General features: G+C 35.8%; 1 protein-coding gene across 6 annotated transcripts in view; it reads right to left on the bottom strand.

Moving 5' to 3' along the window:
* The window catches only part of ARB2A (ARB2 cotranscriptional regulator A), a 422367-nt gene that overhangs the window by 24724 nt on the left and 376197 nt on the right, over positions 1-21446 (bottom strand). The window contains exon 12 of one of the 6 annotated variants that reach the window (XM_087861977.1): positions 18398-18465. The exons of the other annotated variants lie outside the window; for them this stretch is intronic. Within the exon in view, the coding sequence (XP_087718103.1) occupies positions 18398-18465 (68 nt within the window). The remainder of the gene's footprint in view (positions 1-18397; positions 18466-21446) is intronic. 6 annotated transcript variants of the gene reach the window in all.

Raw genomic sequence — 21446 nt, 5'->3', positions numbered from 1 at the left:
CTATTTTATAAAGAAGCTTGCAATTCAGAAAGAAGAAAATTCCTGACTATTTCAAGGCATGCCTTCCTGGGATTTTCTTGTTAGCTCTTGGAAGGTTATCTGAATTAAAATTTAAAAACCAGTCAAGTATTCTATTTGCTAGGAATTCTAGTAAAATATTTATTTGGTGGAGAGGAGACTGAAATCAGTGACTAAAGTCAAGTTTCTAAAATATTTGAGGCTTGTATTCAACTATAACAATTTTCTTCCATACCCATTAGAAAATACAGAATTAACTGCATACGTTGTTGCTAATGGCCTAGAAATAGTTTACACAGCTGAACTGAGGGACTTAAATTTAAGATCTATTTCTGGCTACTCTATCAATATGCATGAAATTCTAGATAAGCCATTTAACTTTGATTTGTCCCAATTTCTCTATTCCTAAAAGCAGAAAAAGAAATGTTTGTGATATACTGCTAGGATCTTATACTCTTAATCTAGTGAAATCATAATTTTTAAAAATGATTTTATTTATTTATTGGACAGAGAGAGGCACAGCAAGAGAGGGAACACCAGCAGGGGGAGTGGGAGAGGGAGAAGCAGGTTTCCCACTGAGCAGGGAGCCCAATGTGGGGCTTGATCCCAGGACCCTGGGATCATGACCTGAGCCAAACGCAGATGCTTAACGACTGAGCCACCCAGGCGCCCCGTGAAACCACAATATTAAATGTATCAAAGATTATAAAGAATCATGATAAATATTATAAAGAGTAAGGATAAATAAACCATTTGCCTAGGAGAGCAAAGAAAGGATTTTACTGTTTGTCATAGGAAAAAGTAGAAAACACAAGTAAGTAAAAAGAAAAGAAAAGAAAAAAAAATGGAAATCACCAGTAATCCTACCAACCAGAAATAACAAACTGGAATATAATATTTCAGACATTTTTTTCTATACATAAACATACATATTTGTTTGTTTACAAAATGCATTATTTTAAGAATATAAAAATTTACCATATTTGAACACAAATTAAAAAGTATTAATTAAAAAAAGTATTATACTGAGGGTTCTTGTTCTAGTAATCAGTTAACCATTGGTAACAATGATAAACTCTGGACAAAACAAACAGCTATTTGATAGCATTGAAGAACAACCTAAAGCAGATAGAAACTGAAGGAGATTAAACCTTTTAAATAGTTGGGTACCTCTTCACCGAAAATAATTCTTTCTGTAAGGTATAAGGTGGTTAGAATCCAATCAAAAGGCTGCAGTTATTGGCTTGAAGTGTCCAGAGATGGAGCTGAGGGATACCAGAACAGGTGGAAACTAGGAAGGGAAATTCCTTGGGGGTAAAAAGAAGGAGCCAACCAGAGGGGGAAGTTTGAACTCTGTGTACAAATTGCTTTCAGTTTTTTAGCTGAATTCTGAACTGTGTTTGCAGGGAGAAGACTCCAAAGAGCTGGTAGAAGGTTACAACTGGAAAACTGAATAAAATGAAAAGAGATTTCAGTTGTTGCACAACATGAAACAAACAGTTTGGAGTTTGAGTCTTGTCAAGTTAGAGACCCCGGATTAACACCTGGTCTTTCTGCTGTGAAACCCAGAAAGAGTAAAGATAATGTGCAAAGTCTAAGAGTTGACCCTAAAACTAAGGGAAAAACTCTCCATAACAAAGTGCAAAACCACATCTGAAGAAATTCAAGGTCACTGACACTATCAAAAAACTCAACAACTCACTTGTTATATGTCCATATACATATGGACATATAACAAAAACTTTTTAGATATGCAAGGGAAAAAAAAGAGTAAATTGTGATCCAAAGTGAAGTGGTGGGGGTGGTGGGACAAAACAATAGAAATGGACTTAGTGATGACCCAGACATTGGAATTAGCAAACCAAAACTTCAAAGCACATATTATAAATATGTTCAAGAACTTAAAGAAATGGCTCTAATGAGTGAAAGATATTTTTAACAGACAAATCAAAACCTTAAAAAAAAAAAAAGCCAAGTGAAAATACTAGAACTACAAAGTATACTATCTGAAAAGAAAATTCACTGGATGAACTAATACCCAACTGGAGAAAGCAGAAGAAAGCTTCAGTGGACTTGAAAACTGATCAACAGGAACCATCCAAGCCAAAGAACAGAAAAAAACCCGAAACAAAACATTGTTTAAAAAAAAACAAACAACAAAGCCTGAGTGACCTGTGAGACCACATAAAGTCACTTAATTTTTGTGTAATTGGAGTCCCAGAGGAGAAGAAAAAGGAAATAGGGAAGGAAAAACATTTGAATTAATAATATCCATGAATCCCAAATTAGGTGAAAAACAATTTATCAATAAAAGAAGTCAAGCAAATGCTGAATAAGATAAAATAATAAAAGCACATAGATACACCACGGGTAAGACAACTACAACTCAAAGATAAAGTCTTGACAGAATACGTACAGCAGAATAATGATACAGAGGACTCCTGATTTCTCATCACTAACAATGGAGGTCAGAAGACAATGAAATGACAACTTTAAAAAATTGAAAGAAAAAAAAAAACCTCATCGACCCAGAACTCTATTTCCAAACAGGAAAAAAACACCTCTTAAAAATTAAAGTGAAATAATGTTAACTATGCTCGAGTTAAAATATAAAAAAAGGCAAAATAAAGACATTTTCAGGTAAGCAATAAAAGGGAGAATTTGTGGTCAGCAAACCTGCACTGGAGGACATACAAGCCCGAGGAAGTTCTTTAGGCTGGAGGGAAATAATACCAGATAAAACTTCAATCTACAAGATATGCCCAGTAATGGAAATGGTAAACATAGGGGCAAAAATAAAGACCATTTTTTTCTATTAATTAAAAAAAATACAATGGAATCTTTATTATTTATTTATTTATTTATTATGACAGAATCTTTAATGCAAAAATTATAACAATGTATTTTGTGGTTTTAGTGTACATGGATTTAAAATATATGCCAACAGGGGCATGTGACTCTTGATCTCAGGGTCGTGAGCTTGAGCCCCGCGTTGAGTGTAAAGATTACTTAAATAAAATAAAGTAAAATATATGATAATGCTAAAAGGATAGAAGGATAAATGGCATTACAATGTTGTAAGCTCCTTACATTTTATATGAAAATGTAAAATATTAATTCTAAGTAGACTATGATAGGATGCACAGATCAACCCTTAATCCCTAAGGCAACCATTTAAAAATAACACAAAAAGGCATACTAAAATGACTTTCAGAGCAATTAAAATAAAATACAAAAAAAAAAAAAAGAACAAAAAAACCTGGACAAACAGAATGCAAATAACATAAGGGGAGACATAAACAAAGATATTAATAACTACATGAAATTTAAATGGGCTAGTTACTCCAATTCAAACTAAAATTAAAAAGGCTACAACACAAATGCTGGTGAGGATGTGCAACAACTCAACTAGAACTCTCATCAGAGTGTAAAATGGTACAATCACTTTGGCAAAAATGTTGGGCAGGTTTTAATAAAATATATATATATCTACCTCATGACTTAGCACTCCTACTATTAGCTATTGGTCCAATAGATAAGAAAACAAATGTCTACAAAAAGGCATGTAAGAAAATGTTCATAGAAGCTTTATTCATAATGGCCAAAAATTAGACACAGCCCAGATGTCTATCAACAGGAGACTGGATATACAAATTGTGATATATTAATAAAATGGATACTACTTAGTAATTAAAAAGAATGACCTAGTGATACATATAACAATCTGGATGAATCTCAGTTAGGTGAAGGAAGCCAAACAGAAAAAAGTATATGCTCTAGATAGCATTTATGTGATGGGGTGCCTGGGTGGCTCAGTCATTAAGTGTCTGCCTTCGGCTCAGGGCGTGATCCCGGTGTTATGGGATCGAGCCCCACATCAGGCTCCTCCGCTGGGAGCCTGCTTCTTCCTCTCCCACTCCCCCTGCTTGTGTTCCCTCTCTCGCTGGCTGTCTCTCTCTCTGTCAAATAAATAAAATCTTTAAAAAAAATAGCATTTATGTGAAGTTTAAGAACAGGCAAAACAAATCTATGGAGATAGAATAGAGGTTTCAGGGGTGAGGTGGGGAGGGCAAGGAGAACTGACTGGAAGGAAGAAGAAAAATTTGAAGATGATGGAAATGTTCTATATCTTTATTAGCGTAGTGGTTACAATGGGTATATACAACTTTCAAAATTCAACAGTTTGTATCCCGAAGATCTGATCATTTCATTATATACAACATTTATATTAAAAAAAGAAGTAAAAAGAAAATTTAATATTCTTCAAAATATGCTTCATATAAACATATAATAATAAAAGCACCATGCTTCATATACCAATATAATAATATTTAATTTATATCACTGAATACAACTTTTTGCCTAGGACATACTTTTCATCTCTGGACAAAATCAGTGGCCTACCCAGGAATTAAACCCTCCTGAAAGTACCAGCTCATTAGTCTACACCAGTCCTTTCTCTTCTTCCATTAGTCCTCAATGATTTAAAATTTCGCAAAAGAATGTGTCTGTATTAATTGGATGGTGTTTGGTAACTCTACCTTAAAAAGATGAACTTACCCACTAAATTGCAGAGAACAGTCTGAAATTACTGCTAACAAGATTACAAAATCACCTTATTTTCTTAAAAGAGGGTGACATTCTAATCATGTATTCTTGGTGACTCTCCAAGTAAGGAACTTGTCAGATCAACATGGTGTTATGTTCAACATTTACAGGTAATAGTTCTGGTTCTTAACAACTTGTCAATGATAAAGACAGTACTATAAGTGCACTTTATCACTAAAGGATTTGCAAAGCTTCCAGAGAATGTTAAAAATTATAGTCCCAAAAGGACAGTTCAGTAAAAATTCACCAACCCTTTTTATTACATAGACTACTAATATGAGTCATTACATCCCAAGGCAGCAGAACTAATGGGCATATAATCATAATTTAAACTCTGACATTTTAACAAAATATATGACAATGAAGTAACAAAAACAGGCAGTGTACCTAATGTTTTCCAAGAATAAAAGGAGAAAATGTAGTATTTGAGTTGATTCAAAAAGTATTTGAAGTTCAAATATACTCTGGGACCAAACTGGCCTCACTCAAAAGAAGTTTTAAATAACTCTTAAGTAATTGGAGAATCCTAGTCTGATAGGACTAAATGAATTAATGTTCTTCATTTTTCTCCCGGTTTTAGAGGAAGAAATGGAAAGAAGCAGTTTAGACTATCATTGGCTTCTCCTCCAAGTAGAAATGCTTATTACACTGGTTTAAAATCACCAATTTAAACTAATATTTAATAATCCGGATGATAATTTCAAATACCATAAAATAAATTCAATCATTTACTACATTATAATTTCTTACACGAAAAAATGACCTGAATTGCTGTCATCTTTCATTACAGTATCAGTTGCTGTCAGAGTTAGGAAAAAATTATTTTGAAGACTCTCTAGGAAATTGGTTGAACACATTTAGGAAAATTATCAGATTGTATATTTCCAATAATTTTACATATATTTTATGGAGAGGATTATGTTCCATGTCTATTGGCGTAGTGGCACAATGATTGGCATAATGATTACTGAATTTACCGTTTGGCTTATTCAACATTTAACCTTGCTTAAAGTTTATTCTGTGGACCTCTGGCTTTGTGGGATAGCAACTGAGCCAGCCAGGCACCCTACAAGGGAGGATTTCAATGTGCACTATCTCCCAAACATATTTAGCCAATGAGTCTTCTTGGGACAGTTTTCTGGACTTCTATTTCACAAAACACACTTTGGAAAATTTTGGTCTAGAGGAAATAAAGATCAGCTAGAGTTGTAGCAGGTTGGAAGAAAAGGAGAGAAAAGTAAGAAAGAGAAAATACTGTTTTAAGTCACTTGTCTCTCAGTGCTCATTTCCTTAACTGTAAAATGGTATTTACTAGCTGTAAACTTGGGCAAATCCTGTAATCTCTCTTTCTCTCTTTCCTCTGTAAGAATGGGACAACTGAATCTGAGATCCATTTTTCTGTTCTTATCCCTGCAGCCTTCTGTTGTTAAAAGACTCTGCTGATGACTTTCTCATGGATGTGTTAGCCACAGCATCAGAATCACAATCCCATCAACTTTCTGACTACTCTTTCTGTCTGCTTCCTCTTGAAACTATCTATTTGTAGCTGTAGTGTAGTGTAAAGCACAGTGGCCTCATAGCCATAACTCTTGGGCACCTAGTTCTAACACTTCCTGGCTTTAAGATTCTGTGCAAATCACCAGGCTGTCTGTTTCTTCACGTATAAAGTGAAGGTAATAATAGGACCTATTTCACATCATTGTTCTCGAGGACTCCATGAAAGGAATATGTGAAAGTATTTTATACATTCTAAAGCACCCTCCAAATGGAAATAATTTCCATTGATATTGATACTGAATGGAAATACTAATCTGAAAAACGAATATTCAGATATGAAGGTTTTAAAAAAGTTTTTATTTTAACGTACAGTGTTATATTAGTTTCAGATATACGATATAGTGATTCAGCACTTCCATACATCACCCTGTGCTCATGACAACAAGCGCACTCCATAATCCCCATCACCTCCTTCACCCATACCCCTGTCCACCTTCCCTCTGGTAACCATCAGTTTGTTCTCTACAATTAAGAGTCTGTTGCTTACTTTCTCTCTCTCTCATTTTTTTCTTTGCTTGTTTGTTTTTTTTAGAGAGAGAGAGAGCGAGCGCTGGCTGGGGAGGGGAGAGGCAGAGGGCGAGACAGAAAGAGAATCCCAAGCAGGCTCCATGTCCAACGTACAGACTGACGTGGGGCCCGATCTCATGACCCTGAGCTCATGACCTGAGCCAAAATCAAGAGTCAGATGCTTAAATGACTGAGTCACCCAGGCGCCTTGTTTTGTTTCTTAAATTCCACATATGAGTGAAATCATACGGTATTTGTCTTTCTCTGACTGACTTATTTTACTTAGCATTATACTCTCCAGCTCCGCCCATGTGGTTGTAATGGCAAGACTTCATACCTTTTTATAGCTGAAAAATATTCCATTGTGTGTGTGTGTGTGTGTGTGTGTGTGTGTGTGTGTGTGTATACCACATCTTCTTTATCCATTCATTAATCAGTGGACACTTGGGTTGCTTCCACATCTTGGCTACTGTAAATAATGCTGCTACAAACATAGGGCTGCATGTATCCCTTTGAATTAGTGTTCTTGTATTTTTTGGGTAAATACCCAGGAGTGCCAATGCTGGATCACAAGGTAGTTCTATTTTTAACTTTTGAGGAACTGCCATACCAGAAATGTTAGATTTTTATGTTCTTTACTCTCTATATTCCAAGCGCTTGTTTTTTTAGTTAATATCATTTGCATATAAATGATTATATGTATATACTATATACATCTATATATGTAGGTATATACATGTATAAAATATATAAAGTAGAAACTGACTTGAACCAAATTACAGGATAGCTTTATAGTTATAATCAAGTGGTAATGGAAAACTTAATGCTTTTTCTTTTATCTATTTAAACATGGTGTCACCTTCAAATATCTCCATTTAATGCCTATAATGGCCACGTGATTTTTGTTTTCTTTCCACCCAGCATCTGATTCTCCTTGCGTGCCTTAGGGAATACCACATTGTGTAGCTGGTGGTGAACAGGTGGGAAGTTTCATCTTTTACATCCAGTGAGAAATGCACAAGAGAAGGGGCAGGAAAGGTGGTTGGACTAGTGTATTTCCACTCACTTCTCCTAGAGAAAATGACTCCGTTGGTGATTTTATATTGCTCTGTGGTACCAAGAAAGCAGGTTGTTTTCAAATAGCTCAATGGTGGCAGTACTGGTAACAGGACCAAGCAGCCTCAAAGGGGGAAAACAATTAGCTCAAGGAGAGTCACACTGCTCTCTCACTTCCTGCTCACTCTTCAGCCCAGTGTCATCTTAAACGTTTGTCATAACACACCACTTCACTAGCAACTGAAATCATTTATTTGTTTGTTTCTTTATTTACTAGCTTTTTTATGGCTTGCTTGTTATTTGTCTATATGCTCTGACTAAAATGTACTCTCCCTCAGGTCAGGAACTTTGCTGTGTCTGCTGCTGTGTCCCATCACAGTGCCTGGAAGACTGCCTGGCACATACCAGGTGTGTACTAAACATTTGTCGACTGACTGACTGACCGGTACAGTCTTCTGAAATAGTTGAGAGCTCAGTAAATGCTGAATTGAATTAAAAATGAAATACAGACATTTTTCTGAGATAAGTACTTAACTTCATATGTTGTCTTCTCCAGAGGAAAGGATATATTATTATGAAAAAATAAAAAATAATTAAAAAATTTTTTAAATGCTTTTCAAAAAAATATAGGTGCTAGGTTAAATACGAAAAATGACAAGATAATGCAGGTCTTTCCTCTACTCTGCTGATAGGTCTACTATTCTCAGGAACCCAATCCTTTGAGTAAAATGATCATAAAAAATATGATTGTTAAAAGCTTCTGGAAATAGAAGAAACATAATTTTAACTGTGTATTTGGTTAAAAACAGAATTTGCTGCTTCTTCATGACTTTTGTATTAATAGGACTCTCACTAAAAGGAGTTATTTCTATTCCATAGAAATAATTTTAAGGAGTCATGTACTATTCATATTAATTTTGGAAAAGTATGGTAAAAAGAAGAAATAAGACACTGTTCATTATTTTGATCTTTAACATATTTTCACATTTAAAAATATTTTAAAAGAAACAAATGCAACTGCCTACCCATTTTTCTTTTGTTTCCCTCCCAAAAAGAAAAACCAACACTACCCACAATACTATGGCAGTTTTTTTTTTTTTTTAAGATTTTTATTTATTTATTTGACAGAGAGTGAGACAACCAGCGAGAGAGGGAACACAAGCAGGGGGAGTGGGAGAGGAAGAAGCAGGCTCCCAGCGGAGCAGGGAGCCCAATGTGGGGCTCGATCCCAGTACCCTGGGATCAGGCCCTGAGCCGAAGGCAGATGCTTAACAACTGAGCCCCCCAGGCACCCCACTATGGCAGATTTTTTGAAATTTGTTCAGGCATGCAGCTTTAAGCCCTTCAATAATCACTTACATGGGGTAAAACCAGACAGAAACAAAAACAAAACAAAAACTTATACCATCATTTAGTCCAAACATTTTCTAAGTGCCTATATGCCAGACATTGATGGATAGTAGGTATATAAAGGAAAACAAGACACAGGGCCCATCCTTGAGCTTACAGTACCAATGCCCCCTTGGAGGGGATCCAAGACATACCTGCCTTATTCTAAGTTGTACTTTATGGTAAATGGCATTAAAATGAAATTTCAATATTATATGAGAGGTTATATTTGGTTGCATAAATTCTGCCTATAATGAAAATGACATTGCATTACAAACCTTCTAAAAAAACTGAAAGATTATTTCTACTATACTGTACCTTCATCAAAGTCAACTGATATAGAGACTCTTCTGTTAAAAACAACAGTTAACTACATTTGCTATACAATGTGTACTGCTTTCTTTAAAATGATGCTTCTTATTTCTTCATAGATTTTTAGTAAATAAATGGCTACTATCTACATTAGATAAGCATGAGGATCCATACAACTTTTTCTCTGTGAAGGGTGAATGGCCATCTTTGGTTATAGTAAAGTTACCATAAGTTATAGTAACTTATGGTAAAAATTAAGGCGGTCTTCTGTATGATCCTCATCACTGAATCATGATTTAATGTTATATTACAGGCATTTATTTTATTGTATCTTATTTTTTTCTCCATTCTCTCCTCATGGGCTTTTATTGGTCATCAGTAAAAAACTTAACAGTATCAGGAAGAGAAATTAAGGAAATAATCCTATTTTCAATCCCATCAAAAAGAATAAAATACTTATTAATAAATTTAACCAAGGAGGTAAAAGAACTATGCACTGAAAATAAGACATTGATGAAAGAAATGGAAGACACAAGTCAATGGAAAGATATTCCACGCTCATGACCTTGAAGAATTAATATTGTTAAAATGCTCATACTTTTCAAACAATCTACAGACTCAATGCAATCCCTATCAAAATTCCCATGGCATTTTTCACAGAACTAGAACAAACAATCCTAAAACTTGTATGGAACTACAAAAGATTCCAAACAGTCAAAGCAATCTTGAGAAAGATGAACAAAGCGGAGGTATCACACTTCCCAATTTCAAACTGTATTACAAACGTAAAGTAGTCAAGACAGTATGGTATTGGCATAGTAACAGATACATAGATTATTAGAACAGAGAACCCAGAAATAAATCCATGCATACATGGTTGAAAATTTTTGACAAAGGAACGAAGAATATATGGAGAATATGGGGAAAAGATAGTCTCTTCAATAAATGGTGTTGGGAAAACTGGACAACTACATGCGGAAGAATGAAACTGGACCCCTATCTTATAACAAATCCAAAAATCAACTTAAAATGGATTAAAGACTTGAACATAAGATCTGAACCTGTAAAACTTCTGGAAGAAACCATAGGGGGTGAACTCCTTGACATTGGTCTTGGTAATGATTTTTTGCTTTAGTCAAAGCAAAGGTATCAAAAGCAAAAATAAAAAAAAACCAAAGACAAGAACAAAAAACAAAGACCAAGGAAACTAACCACCCACAAAATGAAAAGACAACTTATAAAATGAGAAAAAATATTTGCAGATTACATATGTGATAATTAGGGGTTATAAAAAGGTGCTCAACAGGGAAATGCAAATCAAAACCACAATGAGATAATACATCGCATCTGTTAGAATGACCATCATCAAAAAGGTAAGAGATAAAATTGTTGGCCAGAATGTGGAAAAAAGGGAACCCTAGCGTATTGTTGGGAGGAATATAAATTGGTATAGCTACTATGGAAAACTGTATGGAAGATCCTCAAGAAATTAAAAATAAAACTACGAAGTGATCCAGCAATCCCAATTCTGAGTATCTATCCAAGGGAAATGAAAACAGGATATTGAAGAGATATCTGCAGTCCCATGATCACTTCAACACTGTTCACAATAGCCAAGATACAGAAATAACCTAGGTGTCCATCAAGAGATGAATAGATAAAGATATGTATACACACACACACACACACACACACACACACAGGGGACTATCATTCAGCCATGAGAAAGAAGGAAATCTGGTCATTAGCAATAACATGAATGGACTTTGAAGGCATTATGCTAAGTGAAATAAGCCAGGCAGAGAAAGACAAATACTGACTGGTATGACTTATATGTGTAATCTAAAAAAAAAAAAAAAAAAAAAAAAAAAGTCAAACTCCTAGAAACAGAGAGAAAAAAAGTGGTTTCCAGGGCCTGGGGTTGGGGGAATAGGAAGAGAGGTTGGTAAAAGGATACAAACTTTCAACTATAGGATGAATACGGTCTGAGGATCTAATGTATTAACATGGTGACTATAGTTAAGAATGTATTACGTAAGTGAAATTTGCTGAAAGTAGAACTTAAATATTCTTACCAAAAAAAAAAAAAAATCAAGGTGATGGATGTTTTAATTAACAAGATGGGAGGAATCCTTTCACTGGGTATATCAAATTGTCATCATGTACACTTTAAATGTCTTAGAATTTTGTTAACTCTAACTCAATAAAGCTGAAAAAAATGAAAATAAAATATTTAAAAAAATCAACAGTATAAGGAATGCTAAGTGGACTTCCTACAAATACATTCATGGAAGATATAGCCCATTATGTTAGTCAGTCTTTCTTGGATACGAATCCACGTGATTTCATTTCATTTTAATTTCAACTAACAGTTTTTTCTAGGAGCTGGGGACATGGTGATTAACAAGACATATGTGGCCACTGACTTCAGGGAGTTTACAGTCTAGTGGGGGAAGGAGACACTAAAATAATTCCATAAATAATTGCTCCTTGACAAGTAAATATATGATGATTTGTTATTTATTGCAAGGAAACTACCTTTTCTGAAGAGTGTATATGCTTTAGCTTTTCTAGTGAAGAAGATATTGTCAGTTATTATTTCCTTTTCTGCCTTGACCGTAAGGAAGCTAGAGATAAATTTTATGCTAAATTAATATAATTATCACACCACAGGCTGACGGACAATTATCTTTATCTCTACGTAGCTTTTGATATTATAAAAATTCTCACTTTAATCATTATGTCTTGTGTAAGTTTTATTCCCTGCAGGCTGACCAAGGGAGTAAGGAGGGACAGGTTTGGGGAGGGGACTAAACTGTACAGCATAAATAAATTTCATGGAAGTACCATAGAACATATTATGTTAAAAAATCAGAATTTCATAATCTTTTGAAGCTCTGCAGTACTTTAATGGTACTTCTAATAGTGCCTAACACTTGGAAGGGTTCCACAGTTTGGCTCCTATAAAGTGGTTTTTGACAGCAAATGTGCAGGAACCAGAATCTATACTGAAACTTGAATCTGAGCCACTTAGACATCATGATGTTGCCCAAATGTGTAGTGGTTTCCATTGGCAATACCATAATATCTTCTCACTGAAGCATGAAACTGAGTTTGGGGGATATTTAGCTACCAAAAGAAGCAGACATTATCTAAGCCTTGATCAGACAGAAAAAAATTGAAAATGACTTCCTGGCATTCATTCAGTGGAAAATGAAGACACGAAGAAGCCAAATAAAGTTAACAGCTCTCAAAAGAGGCTAGAAATTGTGGTGCTCTAGAGTCTTCATCATCACTGCCATGCTCTTTGGTGCCAATAAACGTTTACTGAGCTCTTACCATGTGCAAAGCACAATGCCAGGGGCTTTAGCTATACTGGTCTTGAAGGTCATGGCCTTCTAATTTTTAAATTTAATTCCAGTGTAGTTAACATGTCATGGACTTTATATTATGCCTCCTTGTAATTCCCTGTGCCTGGCACAGGGTTTTTGAAGATAGCAAATATCAGTAAAGATGTATGGATTATGTGAATGTGACTGCAAGGGGCTTGGAGTCTAATTGGGGGATAGGATAGAAGTGACTTCCTTGTTAGAGGTTGTTATCTTAACGCCTTTATACTATTTCTATCTAGGGCAGTGTCTAGCACATAACAGGTATCTAAAAATAGCCAGTTAATCAATAATGAGCAAATAATTTTGTAAGAAACATTTACTGAGCACTCACTATGCTTTCGATGATTTACTACACTGAACTCTCACAACAGGAAAGTGCTGTTATCATTCCCATTTTAGAGATGACATAGCTCAAGTTTACAGAAGTTGGGTAACTTGCTCAGTTTACCCAGTTGTTAACTTGTGGAGGCAGGATTTGAACCTCGGCAGTCTGACTGCAGTTCACACTCCTCACTATCATACTGTGCATAGAATCCCCCCCCCCCAATATTGTCAGGTAGCCCACGGTAAAGGTTAGGTGAATGGCAGAGATTCTAAGTCCTCTAACTTTAGAATAAGAAGTGATTACTGAGGACTGGGCAATAGGAATAACTTCCTGAAGAAAGAAGAACTTGAGGTGGGTTTGAAAGAAGAAGAATAGTTAAGTCCTGCAGAAGGAGGAAGAGAAGTGGACAAGGGTGCACAGAGATGCCCAGAATGTATTTGGAGAGGAGACTTAGACTCATTTGGATAGAATGAAAGAGTTCGTGTAGGACAGTAGTAGAAAACCTAATTAGAGATTTAGCAGGAACAAGAGAGTGAAGGACTTAAGAATTTGGATTTCATTCTTTAGGCAGAAGCGGAGCCAACAAAGTTTTTCTCACAGAGAAAGAAGTGTGAAAAGCTGCTTTTTAGGAAGCTATGTAGGATATATAGAGGGTGAGGGCTTAGAGCCCAGGAGACCAGGTAGGTGGAGGTGAAGAAGACCTGGACTGAGACAGTTGCAATGGCAATGGAGAAAAAAATTACAGATAAAAGAGAAAGAAAGAACCAAGAAAACTTGACTGCCCTGATGATGGAGAGAGGGAGGAATCAGCGCCTGTGTGACAACACTGGTACTGTCACTGTCAGAAATGGGGCACATTTAGGAAGAAGAGTTGGTTTTTGGATGATTACTAAACTTCTAATTTAAACCTCTTGATTCCTAGAGGTTTAAGGCATTTATTAATCAAATAACTTAAACATTTGGATACTGTTATGAGCCAGGAACTGGGCCAGATACAGGGACAGAATAGTGAGCAGGAAAGATCTGGTCCCTCTTTTCACAGACTTAGAGTTTATGAGAGGAGAGAGGCATTAAGTAATTATAATAACACTGATGAGTTTTATGATGGCGATGAAATACAGAGTATTATGGGACCATATGGTAGGAGCATATAGAGAGTGTAGCTTGAGACTTCCTTGAGGAGTGACATTTCAGCAATAGATCATGTTAATAGTTTGGTTAACAGTTAATAGTTTGGTTCATAGTCCCCATATCAGGGAGTTAACCTGTGTGATATACAGCACATATTTTATACACACACACACACACACACACACACACACACACACACACACACACACACACTAGAGGTGTCAGTGATGGTATCTGCTCACCAACCACCCCCTGTAGTGAAACTAAACTGATTACAGACCTGTTTCAAAGGACAGCAGCAGGGCCTGAACCTTCCATCTGCAGCTGACCTAGCCTGGGATGGATACTGATCTAAATGCAGCACCATCGTGTCTGATCTGAAGCAAAGAGATGCGGAAAAAAATAATTTTCTTAAGAACTCGATGGAAGAAACCAAGGTACTGGCAGGGGACTGCAGCTGAAGTAAAGTCAAAACTGGAGAGACCCAGAGGCTATTCATTTGCTGAAGTTCTGAGTGGGCAGAAGGAGTAAGCAAGAGGAGGAAGCTGGTCCATGTATAGCGCCTAGAGGCATGACAGAGAGAAACAGATTCCTCTAGAGAAATACATGTCTCATGAGAGACAAGTGGCAAGAGTAGGTGCTTGGAACAGCAATATTAATTGTCAATGACTTTCCAATGACAAGACAATGAGTACCTTCACAGTAACTTTTATTCTGTTCCTTTCACATTAGAACAACACTAAAAAGTCTAAATGGCTTAAATTACAATTTGAGTACAGGTACAATTTCAGTTCTTATATTCTCTGTCCAGATCTTCTTTAGGAGACAAACTATAAATTCAATCCAAGGTAGCTGAGTGGGTCTCTATTGCTTGTAGACAAGAGGGCTTAATTAAACACATTATCCCCTCATGGATAAAAGTAAGCTAAAAAGGAAATACTGTGTTGAGTTCAGCTACCGGGGTAAATAAATTATTATATATAAAAACAAATCTGTTTGCTACCTTTAAATGTCTTTAATTGTCATAATTATAGCATGCCTATCTCAACACAGATGCATACGATATATTCTTAGGAAAATTGTCACAACTGTTCATACTTACACTCAAGTGTTATATTTGTATGCTGTATACCATACACATATACATGAAATGTATTTATACACACCTAACTAAATATCTGTACTAAGACATCAATTATACAAATGTACAAACAAAATTATATGACTTCCTTACAACTCTGTGTGCATGCCAGGAACACTGAGATGATGGTCCTGATATAATTATTGTCTCTTTTTGCACAAGCTCATAGTGTATCATTGGGTAGATAGATGAGATTAAGCAAGTCTACACTCGATAACTTCATCTTTTGAGTTTCACCCCTATTCTCTTATTCTGTGAGCCACTCTCCTCTATTTTCCTCAACTGTGCTTTCTTCATTCTCTCTCCTGGTTGAAACAAAACTACAAACACTGTAGTCAAACAAGTGATAAGACAATCAGGTTATCTGTGCCAAACAGTTTTTATAGGCTAGAAATATGCACTCTTCTATAAAGTTATCATTTGGGGCAAGGGTAAGGTAGCTGAACCAGTAGTTCCCCTTCCCCTGAAAGGAAAGTTCTTGGTTTTTCATTTTCCATTTGGCCTAAACTCAGTGAATTACTTCAGCCTAGGAGATGAGAAAGAAAATGAGGAGAGAACAAGAAGTGATTTTTAACTGGTCAAGGGGAAGGGATAAGTAGGTTTCACATATCCCCATCTCTTCCCCATTCCATGCAAGGGAGGCTGTGGGATGGACTGCTCCAGGAAAAACGTGTCCAAGAACGGAGCAGGACTGTCCTCCTTCCATAGCTCAGCTGGGCTTTGGTCATGGAAAGTGGAACAGAAAGTGAAAGGAGAAGGAAGGAGAGATCACCCTGCCCTTCAGGTCTTGGTGACAAGGAATTAAAAGTAATTTACATATGGTTAATTATCTGTGTTCTCAAAACAGTGGGTTGTTTCCCTAAAGGAATAACAAAAGTTACAATGAAAAATTACACCTTTTTGTCCAAGTGCAAGGAATTTGGTTCCAGACATAATTTCTTCAACAGCAAAGATAACTTTTTGAAAAAAATGAAGGCAGTATTTTGTAACGCTAACTGCATTATTTAAAACTCATTTAATTTCACTGTAATAGAGGAAAGCTTACCAAAGGGGCTATGAATCAATAATGTTCCGATAAACATCAATTTAGTAAGGTGTTATAAAATGTATTCTCTTGGTTTCTAACATACTTTAGAAAAACACATGGATCATAACATATGAATTACACAAATAAATAAAAGCTGCAGAAATAGATATATCAGCGCTACCCTTCTGACACACATTATAAGGCCTACATAATAAGAGTAGACTGAAGGCATCGTATCATTTTGGGATTTATTAATGCATTTCTTAGTGTTTTTTATACATACACAAACACACACACACACAGGGATTTACCTTATGAATTCATTTTAGCTGTACATGTAGAGGGTTGATATTTGGTTAAAAAGAAAAAGCAACCCTAAACCTTTGTTTGCCTCCTTTAATAGTCAAGATTTATAATGAGTGCATGGTAAGCAATTTTATTTAAAAAAAAACCAACTGAGTCACAGAGAACAGATTTTGTAGTTTCTGCAACTATCCAATTTCTGCATAGTGCCTAGAAGCGGCTATACGTATCACAACAGCATTTTACATCTACCTGGATTAATAGGATGTGTTACTAAGATATTATCCATGCTTCTCAACAACTTGGACAACATCCAAGTTTGAAGCCAGAAACATCTATGGCAGAAACACAAAGATATCAGTTCCAACTTCAAGAAAACACAAACCAGTTTTTCTTATTTAGGATGTGAACCAACAGAACAAACGGGACAGGTACATGGTGTCCTATTACTATAGAAGCATCTTCTGCGTTAGAGTTTATTTTACACAGAAAACTGCAAATATATAATGATAAGACATCATAGCGTGTCTGATAACCTGTGACAACAATTCTAACGCAGTCATTGTAGCCACCGGAGAAACCTGCACGTACTGAGCCCTGACCCACCGAACCTTTTATCTGCATGCGCACTCTCCACAGGCCAAGCAAATAAAGGCCAAGTGATAATTTACACATGAATCATTTTCTTTGCAGCATAGGCACCAGAGACGTTTCTTTTCTCTGTTACTGAGAGAAAGGCAGCCAGGTCTAAGCTTGTCTCACTAGAAATCATACAAGTGAAACAGTGATTTGCAGGAAGATGGCAGATCGGCAAAGGGAAACTGTTCTAAATGCGTGATAAAAATGGCAGCCACAAAGGACTAGATGAATATTTAGTTTGAAAACAGGCCTGACAGTAACAATGAGTCTTTATCCTATTCAAAACAGGTAGTGTCACACAAACTGAAATGGAGATACAATCCCGATAGAAGATGACATAAGATTCCTGGGTGGATATCTTTAAAGACTTCAACCTTCATTTGAAAAAATGTACACTCACGGGTCTTTTGTATCTAGGTCTTACTCAGAGTACATATAGTTATTTCGCACGAATGACATGTAGATGTTATGTTCCCCACTTGGATAATGAGAAATAAATCAGTCAGGATGATTAAAAAAAGGTTTGTTCATTAAAAACAGGGTATACATTTTATACCACGGAACTTGTAAAGGAAAAAAAAAGTATTTTTCTTCAGCCCAGACTCCTTGGTGCTTAGGTCAACTTTTACAAATTCATTAAACTATCAAAATATCGCTACAGTCTTTCTTACAGGAACATAATAATGAACAATACTTGTCCTGGCTCATTTAACAGGGGAATGGAGATTTATTATTAAATTTGTGCTAACAGGCCATTCCAAAGACGATTACATAATCTTCTAGCAAATGACAGGTACTAACTAAATCAATACAATTCATTTTTATTCCCTTATTACCACTTCTCCAGCTTTGTGTTTGCCACATTCCACCTGTGCCCAGGAATGCTTACCTTCCTAGTCAACAACGTATATTCCCGATTTTCTTCAAATTTGGTTTACAAGTCATGTTCAGGAACCTTTAGCTAAAAGTTCCAGTTTTAGTGTCATACTTACATGTAGAAGGACCATCAGTAAATGCTGCGATGTACATGGACTCTCAACACACAGTGATAGGCCAAAATCTTTAAAAAAAATGTTATTCATGAGTTGTAAATATAGGAAGTGTGGTATAATTTGTGGTTCGTAAAATGAAACTTTGAATTTTTATTCCTGTATAGTACAGAAATGGATCTGTAAACTCCATGCTGCAATCCATGCCCTAAGACAAAGCCAAAAATAGTAAGTGTTATGGGATTAAGTCATATCAGTTCTTCATGATGAGTTGCATATGTCAAAAATCCTGGCAGTGAGCATGTTTTTTATATTACTTAATTGTTTCTCTCTACTGTTTATAGTGAGTTTTTTTAAAGCCCTTTCAACTGCTTCCCTTACACCTCTTTTCTCCTTGAGATTGACACACTCTTTTGAGCCACCTCTGTTCTCAATTGCCTATTCATTTCCCTACAGTCTGGCTGTTTAGTAATTTTTGAAGTCAAAATTAGCATTTTCCTTAAAGTGAAGCTCCTAATGGGTAAGAATCATACCTACCATTTTTACGTATCTACAACCTCTTATTAGTGTCTAAGACAGTGTTAGCCATTAGATTATTTTTAAGAACTCTCAACAAAATGGGTATAGAAGCAATGTTTTCCAACATAACAAAGCCCATACAGGACAAGCCCACAGCTATTATCATACTCAGTGGTGATATGCTGAAACCTTTTCCTATAAGATCAGGAACAAGACAAAGATGCTCATTCTTGAGACTTTAGTCAATAGTACTGGAAGGTCAGATTAATTAGGCAAGAAAAAAAGACATATAAGTCATTCAAATTGCAAAATAAATATGTTTCTATTTTCAGATGACATGATAGGATACACAGAAAACCCTAAAGACTCCATCAAAAAGCCACCAAGATAAAATAACTGAATTCAGTAAAGTTGCAGGACACAAAATCAATATACAAAAAACGAGTTGTGTTTCTATACACTAACAGCAAACTATCAGAAAGAGAAATTAAAAAAGATCTCATTTACAATAGCATCAAAAGGAATAAAATACTTAGGAATACATTTAACCAGGAAGGTGAAACTTCTACATAGTAAAAACTATGAGACATTGATGAAATACATTGAAGAAGACAGAAATAAATAAAAAAATATTGTGTTCATGAATTAGAAGAATTTCTATTGTAAAAATGTCCACACTACCCAAAGCAATCTATAGATTTAATACAATTCCTACCAAAATTTCAATGGCATTTTCCACAGAAATAGAAGAAACAATCCAAAATGCTGTATGGAACCAAAAAGACATGAACAGACCTTGCAAACTGGAAAAAGAACAAAGCTGGAGGCATCACATTTCCTGACTTCAAGGTATATTACAAACCTATCGTAATCAAAACAGTATGGTACTGGCATAGAAAAGAAGACATATAGATCAGTGGAACAGAATAGAAAGCCCACAAATAAGCTCATGCACATATGTCAACTGATTTTTGACAAAAGAGCCATGAAGGTACAATGGCGAAGGGATAGCTCTTCAATAAATGGTGGTGGGAAGACTGGAAACCATTATCTTGAAAAGTTATCTGAAACTAAATGAAACTAAAATGAAACTAAAACTCTCATGTTCATTGCAACATTATTCACAACAGCCAAGACATAGACACAACTTAAGCGTCCACAAACAGATAAATACATCAAGAAAATGTGGTCATACATATATACAATGCAATAGTTTTCAGCCTTAGAAAAGAAGGAAATCATGTCATTTGTGACAATATGGATGAATGTGGAGGGTATTACGCTCAGTGAAATAAGCCAGTTGGAGAAAGACAAACTGCATGGTATCACTTATATGTGGAGTCTTAAAAAAAAAAAGTGGTTGAGTTGCTGTGAGCTGGGGGTGCGGATGGGGTAGGAAATAGGGGGAGGGGTTGATAAAAGAGGACTTCATAAAAAACAACAAATAAACCTCTTGAGAGATGCCTAGTGTTGAGGACTCTTCAGGATATATTTTTGAAAGTCAAGTCACAATTTACCTAGTGACAATCGTTCTTATATTAAGCCAAAGAAAAGGTAAATTCATAAAACAGCTCTTGCACACTTCAAGATGGACTTCATGATCGCCAGACATGACACCCTGAAATGTCACTTTTAGTGACCTCAAAAACATAAAGTTTGGATGGGGCAAAGAAAGACTAAATTAGAATGCCCATGATTGTATACTTAAATCAATGAATCTCTGATGAATAACATCAGTTACTAGATTTTTCTTTATATTGCTTTCTCACAAGTAGATTTACTTTTGCCTTTTTTTTTTTTGTGGTTAAGAAAAAATTACTCTAATTTGAAAAATGATCCAAAAACATTGTGTTGACTTGATGTTATTTTATTTGTAAGGCATAAAGGACTATGAACTACAAATGCAAAACAGGTGCCTCTCCCCATACGTAAGGATAACAAAAGAACAGGGATAGATTTTGGCTGACAGAAACTTTTCTTGGGGTTAGAATTTATCTATTTTTTAAAATGAACATTTAATGTATTATTTGTTTCAGGAGTACAGGTCTGTGATTCATCAGTCTTATATAATACCCAGTGCTCATTACAACACATACCCTCCCCAATGTCCAGCGCCCAGTTACCCCATCTCCTCCTGCTCTCACTCCCCTCCAGCAACCCTCAGTTTGCTGACAGAAACTTTTTTTTTTATTAAAGATTTTATTTATTTATTTGACAGAGAGAGAGACAGCCAGCGAGAGAGGGAACACAAGCAGGGGGAGTGGGAGAGGAAGAGGCAGGCTCCCAGAGGAGGAGCCCGATGTGGGGCTGGATCCTGGAACACTGGGATCACGCCCTGAGCTGAAGGCAGAGGCTTATCGACTGAGCCACCCAGGCACCCCATGCTGACAGAAACTTTTAAAAAGCAACATGGAGGAAGAAAGCAGGAGCTTCCCAAAGTACAAAACAAAGCCAGACAGAAAATAAAGTGTAAATCTGATTCAATTTAATTCAATGCATTTAAGGTGCTATTTAATAGTTTGTGGTTTTCCTT

This window comes from Ursus americanus, chromosome 5 (genome assembly GCF_024610735.1).
Source record: "Ursus americanus isolate L20-20 chromosome 5, mUrsAme1.1.p, whole genome shotgun sequence".
In the NCBI taxonomy this organism is placed as follows: domain Eukaryota; kingdom Metazoa; phylum Chordata; class Mammalia; order Carnivora; family Ursidae; genus Ursus; species Ursus americanus.
The sequence above is the reverse complement of the archived record's forward strand: the minus strand, read 5'-3'. Positions and strand labels throughout refer to the sequence as shown.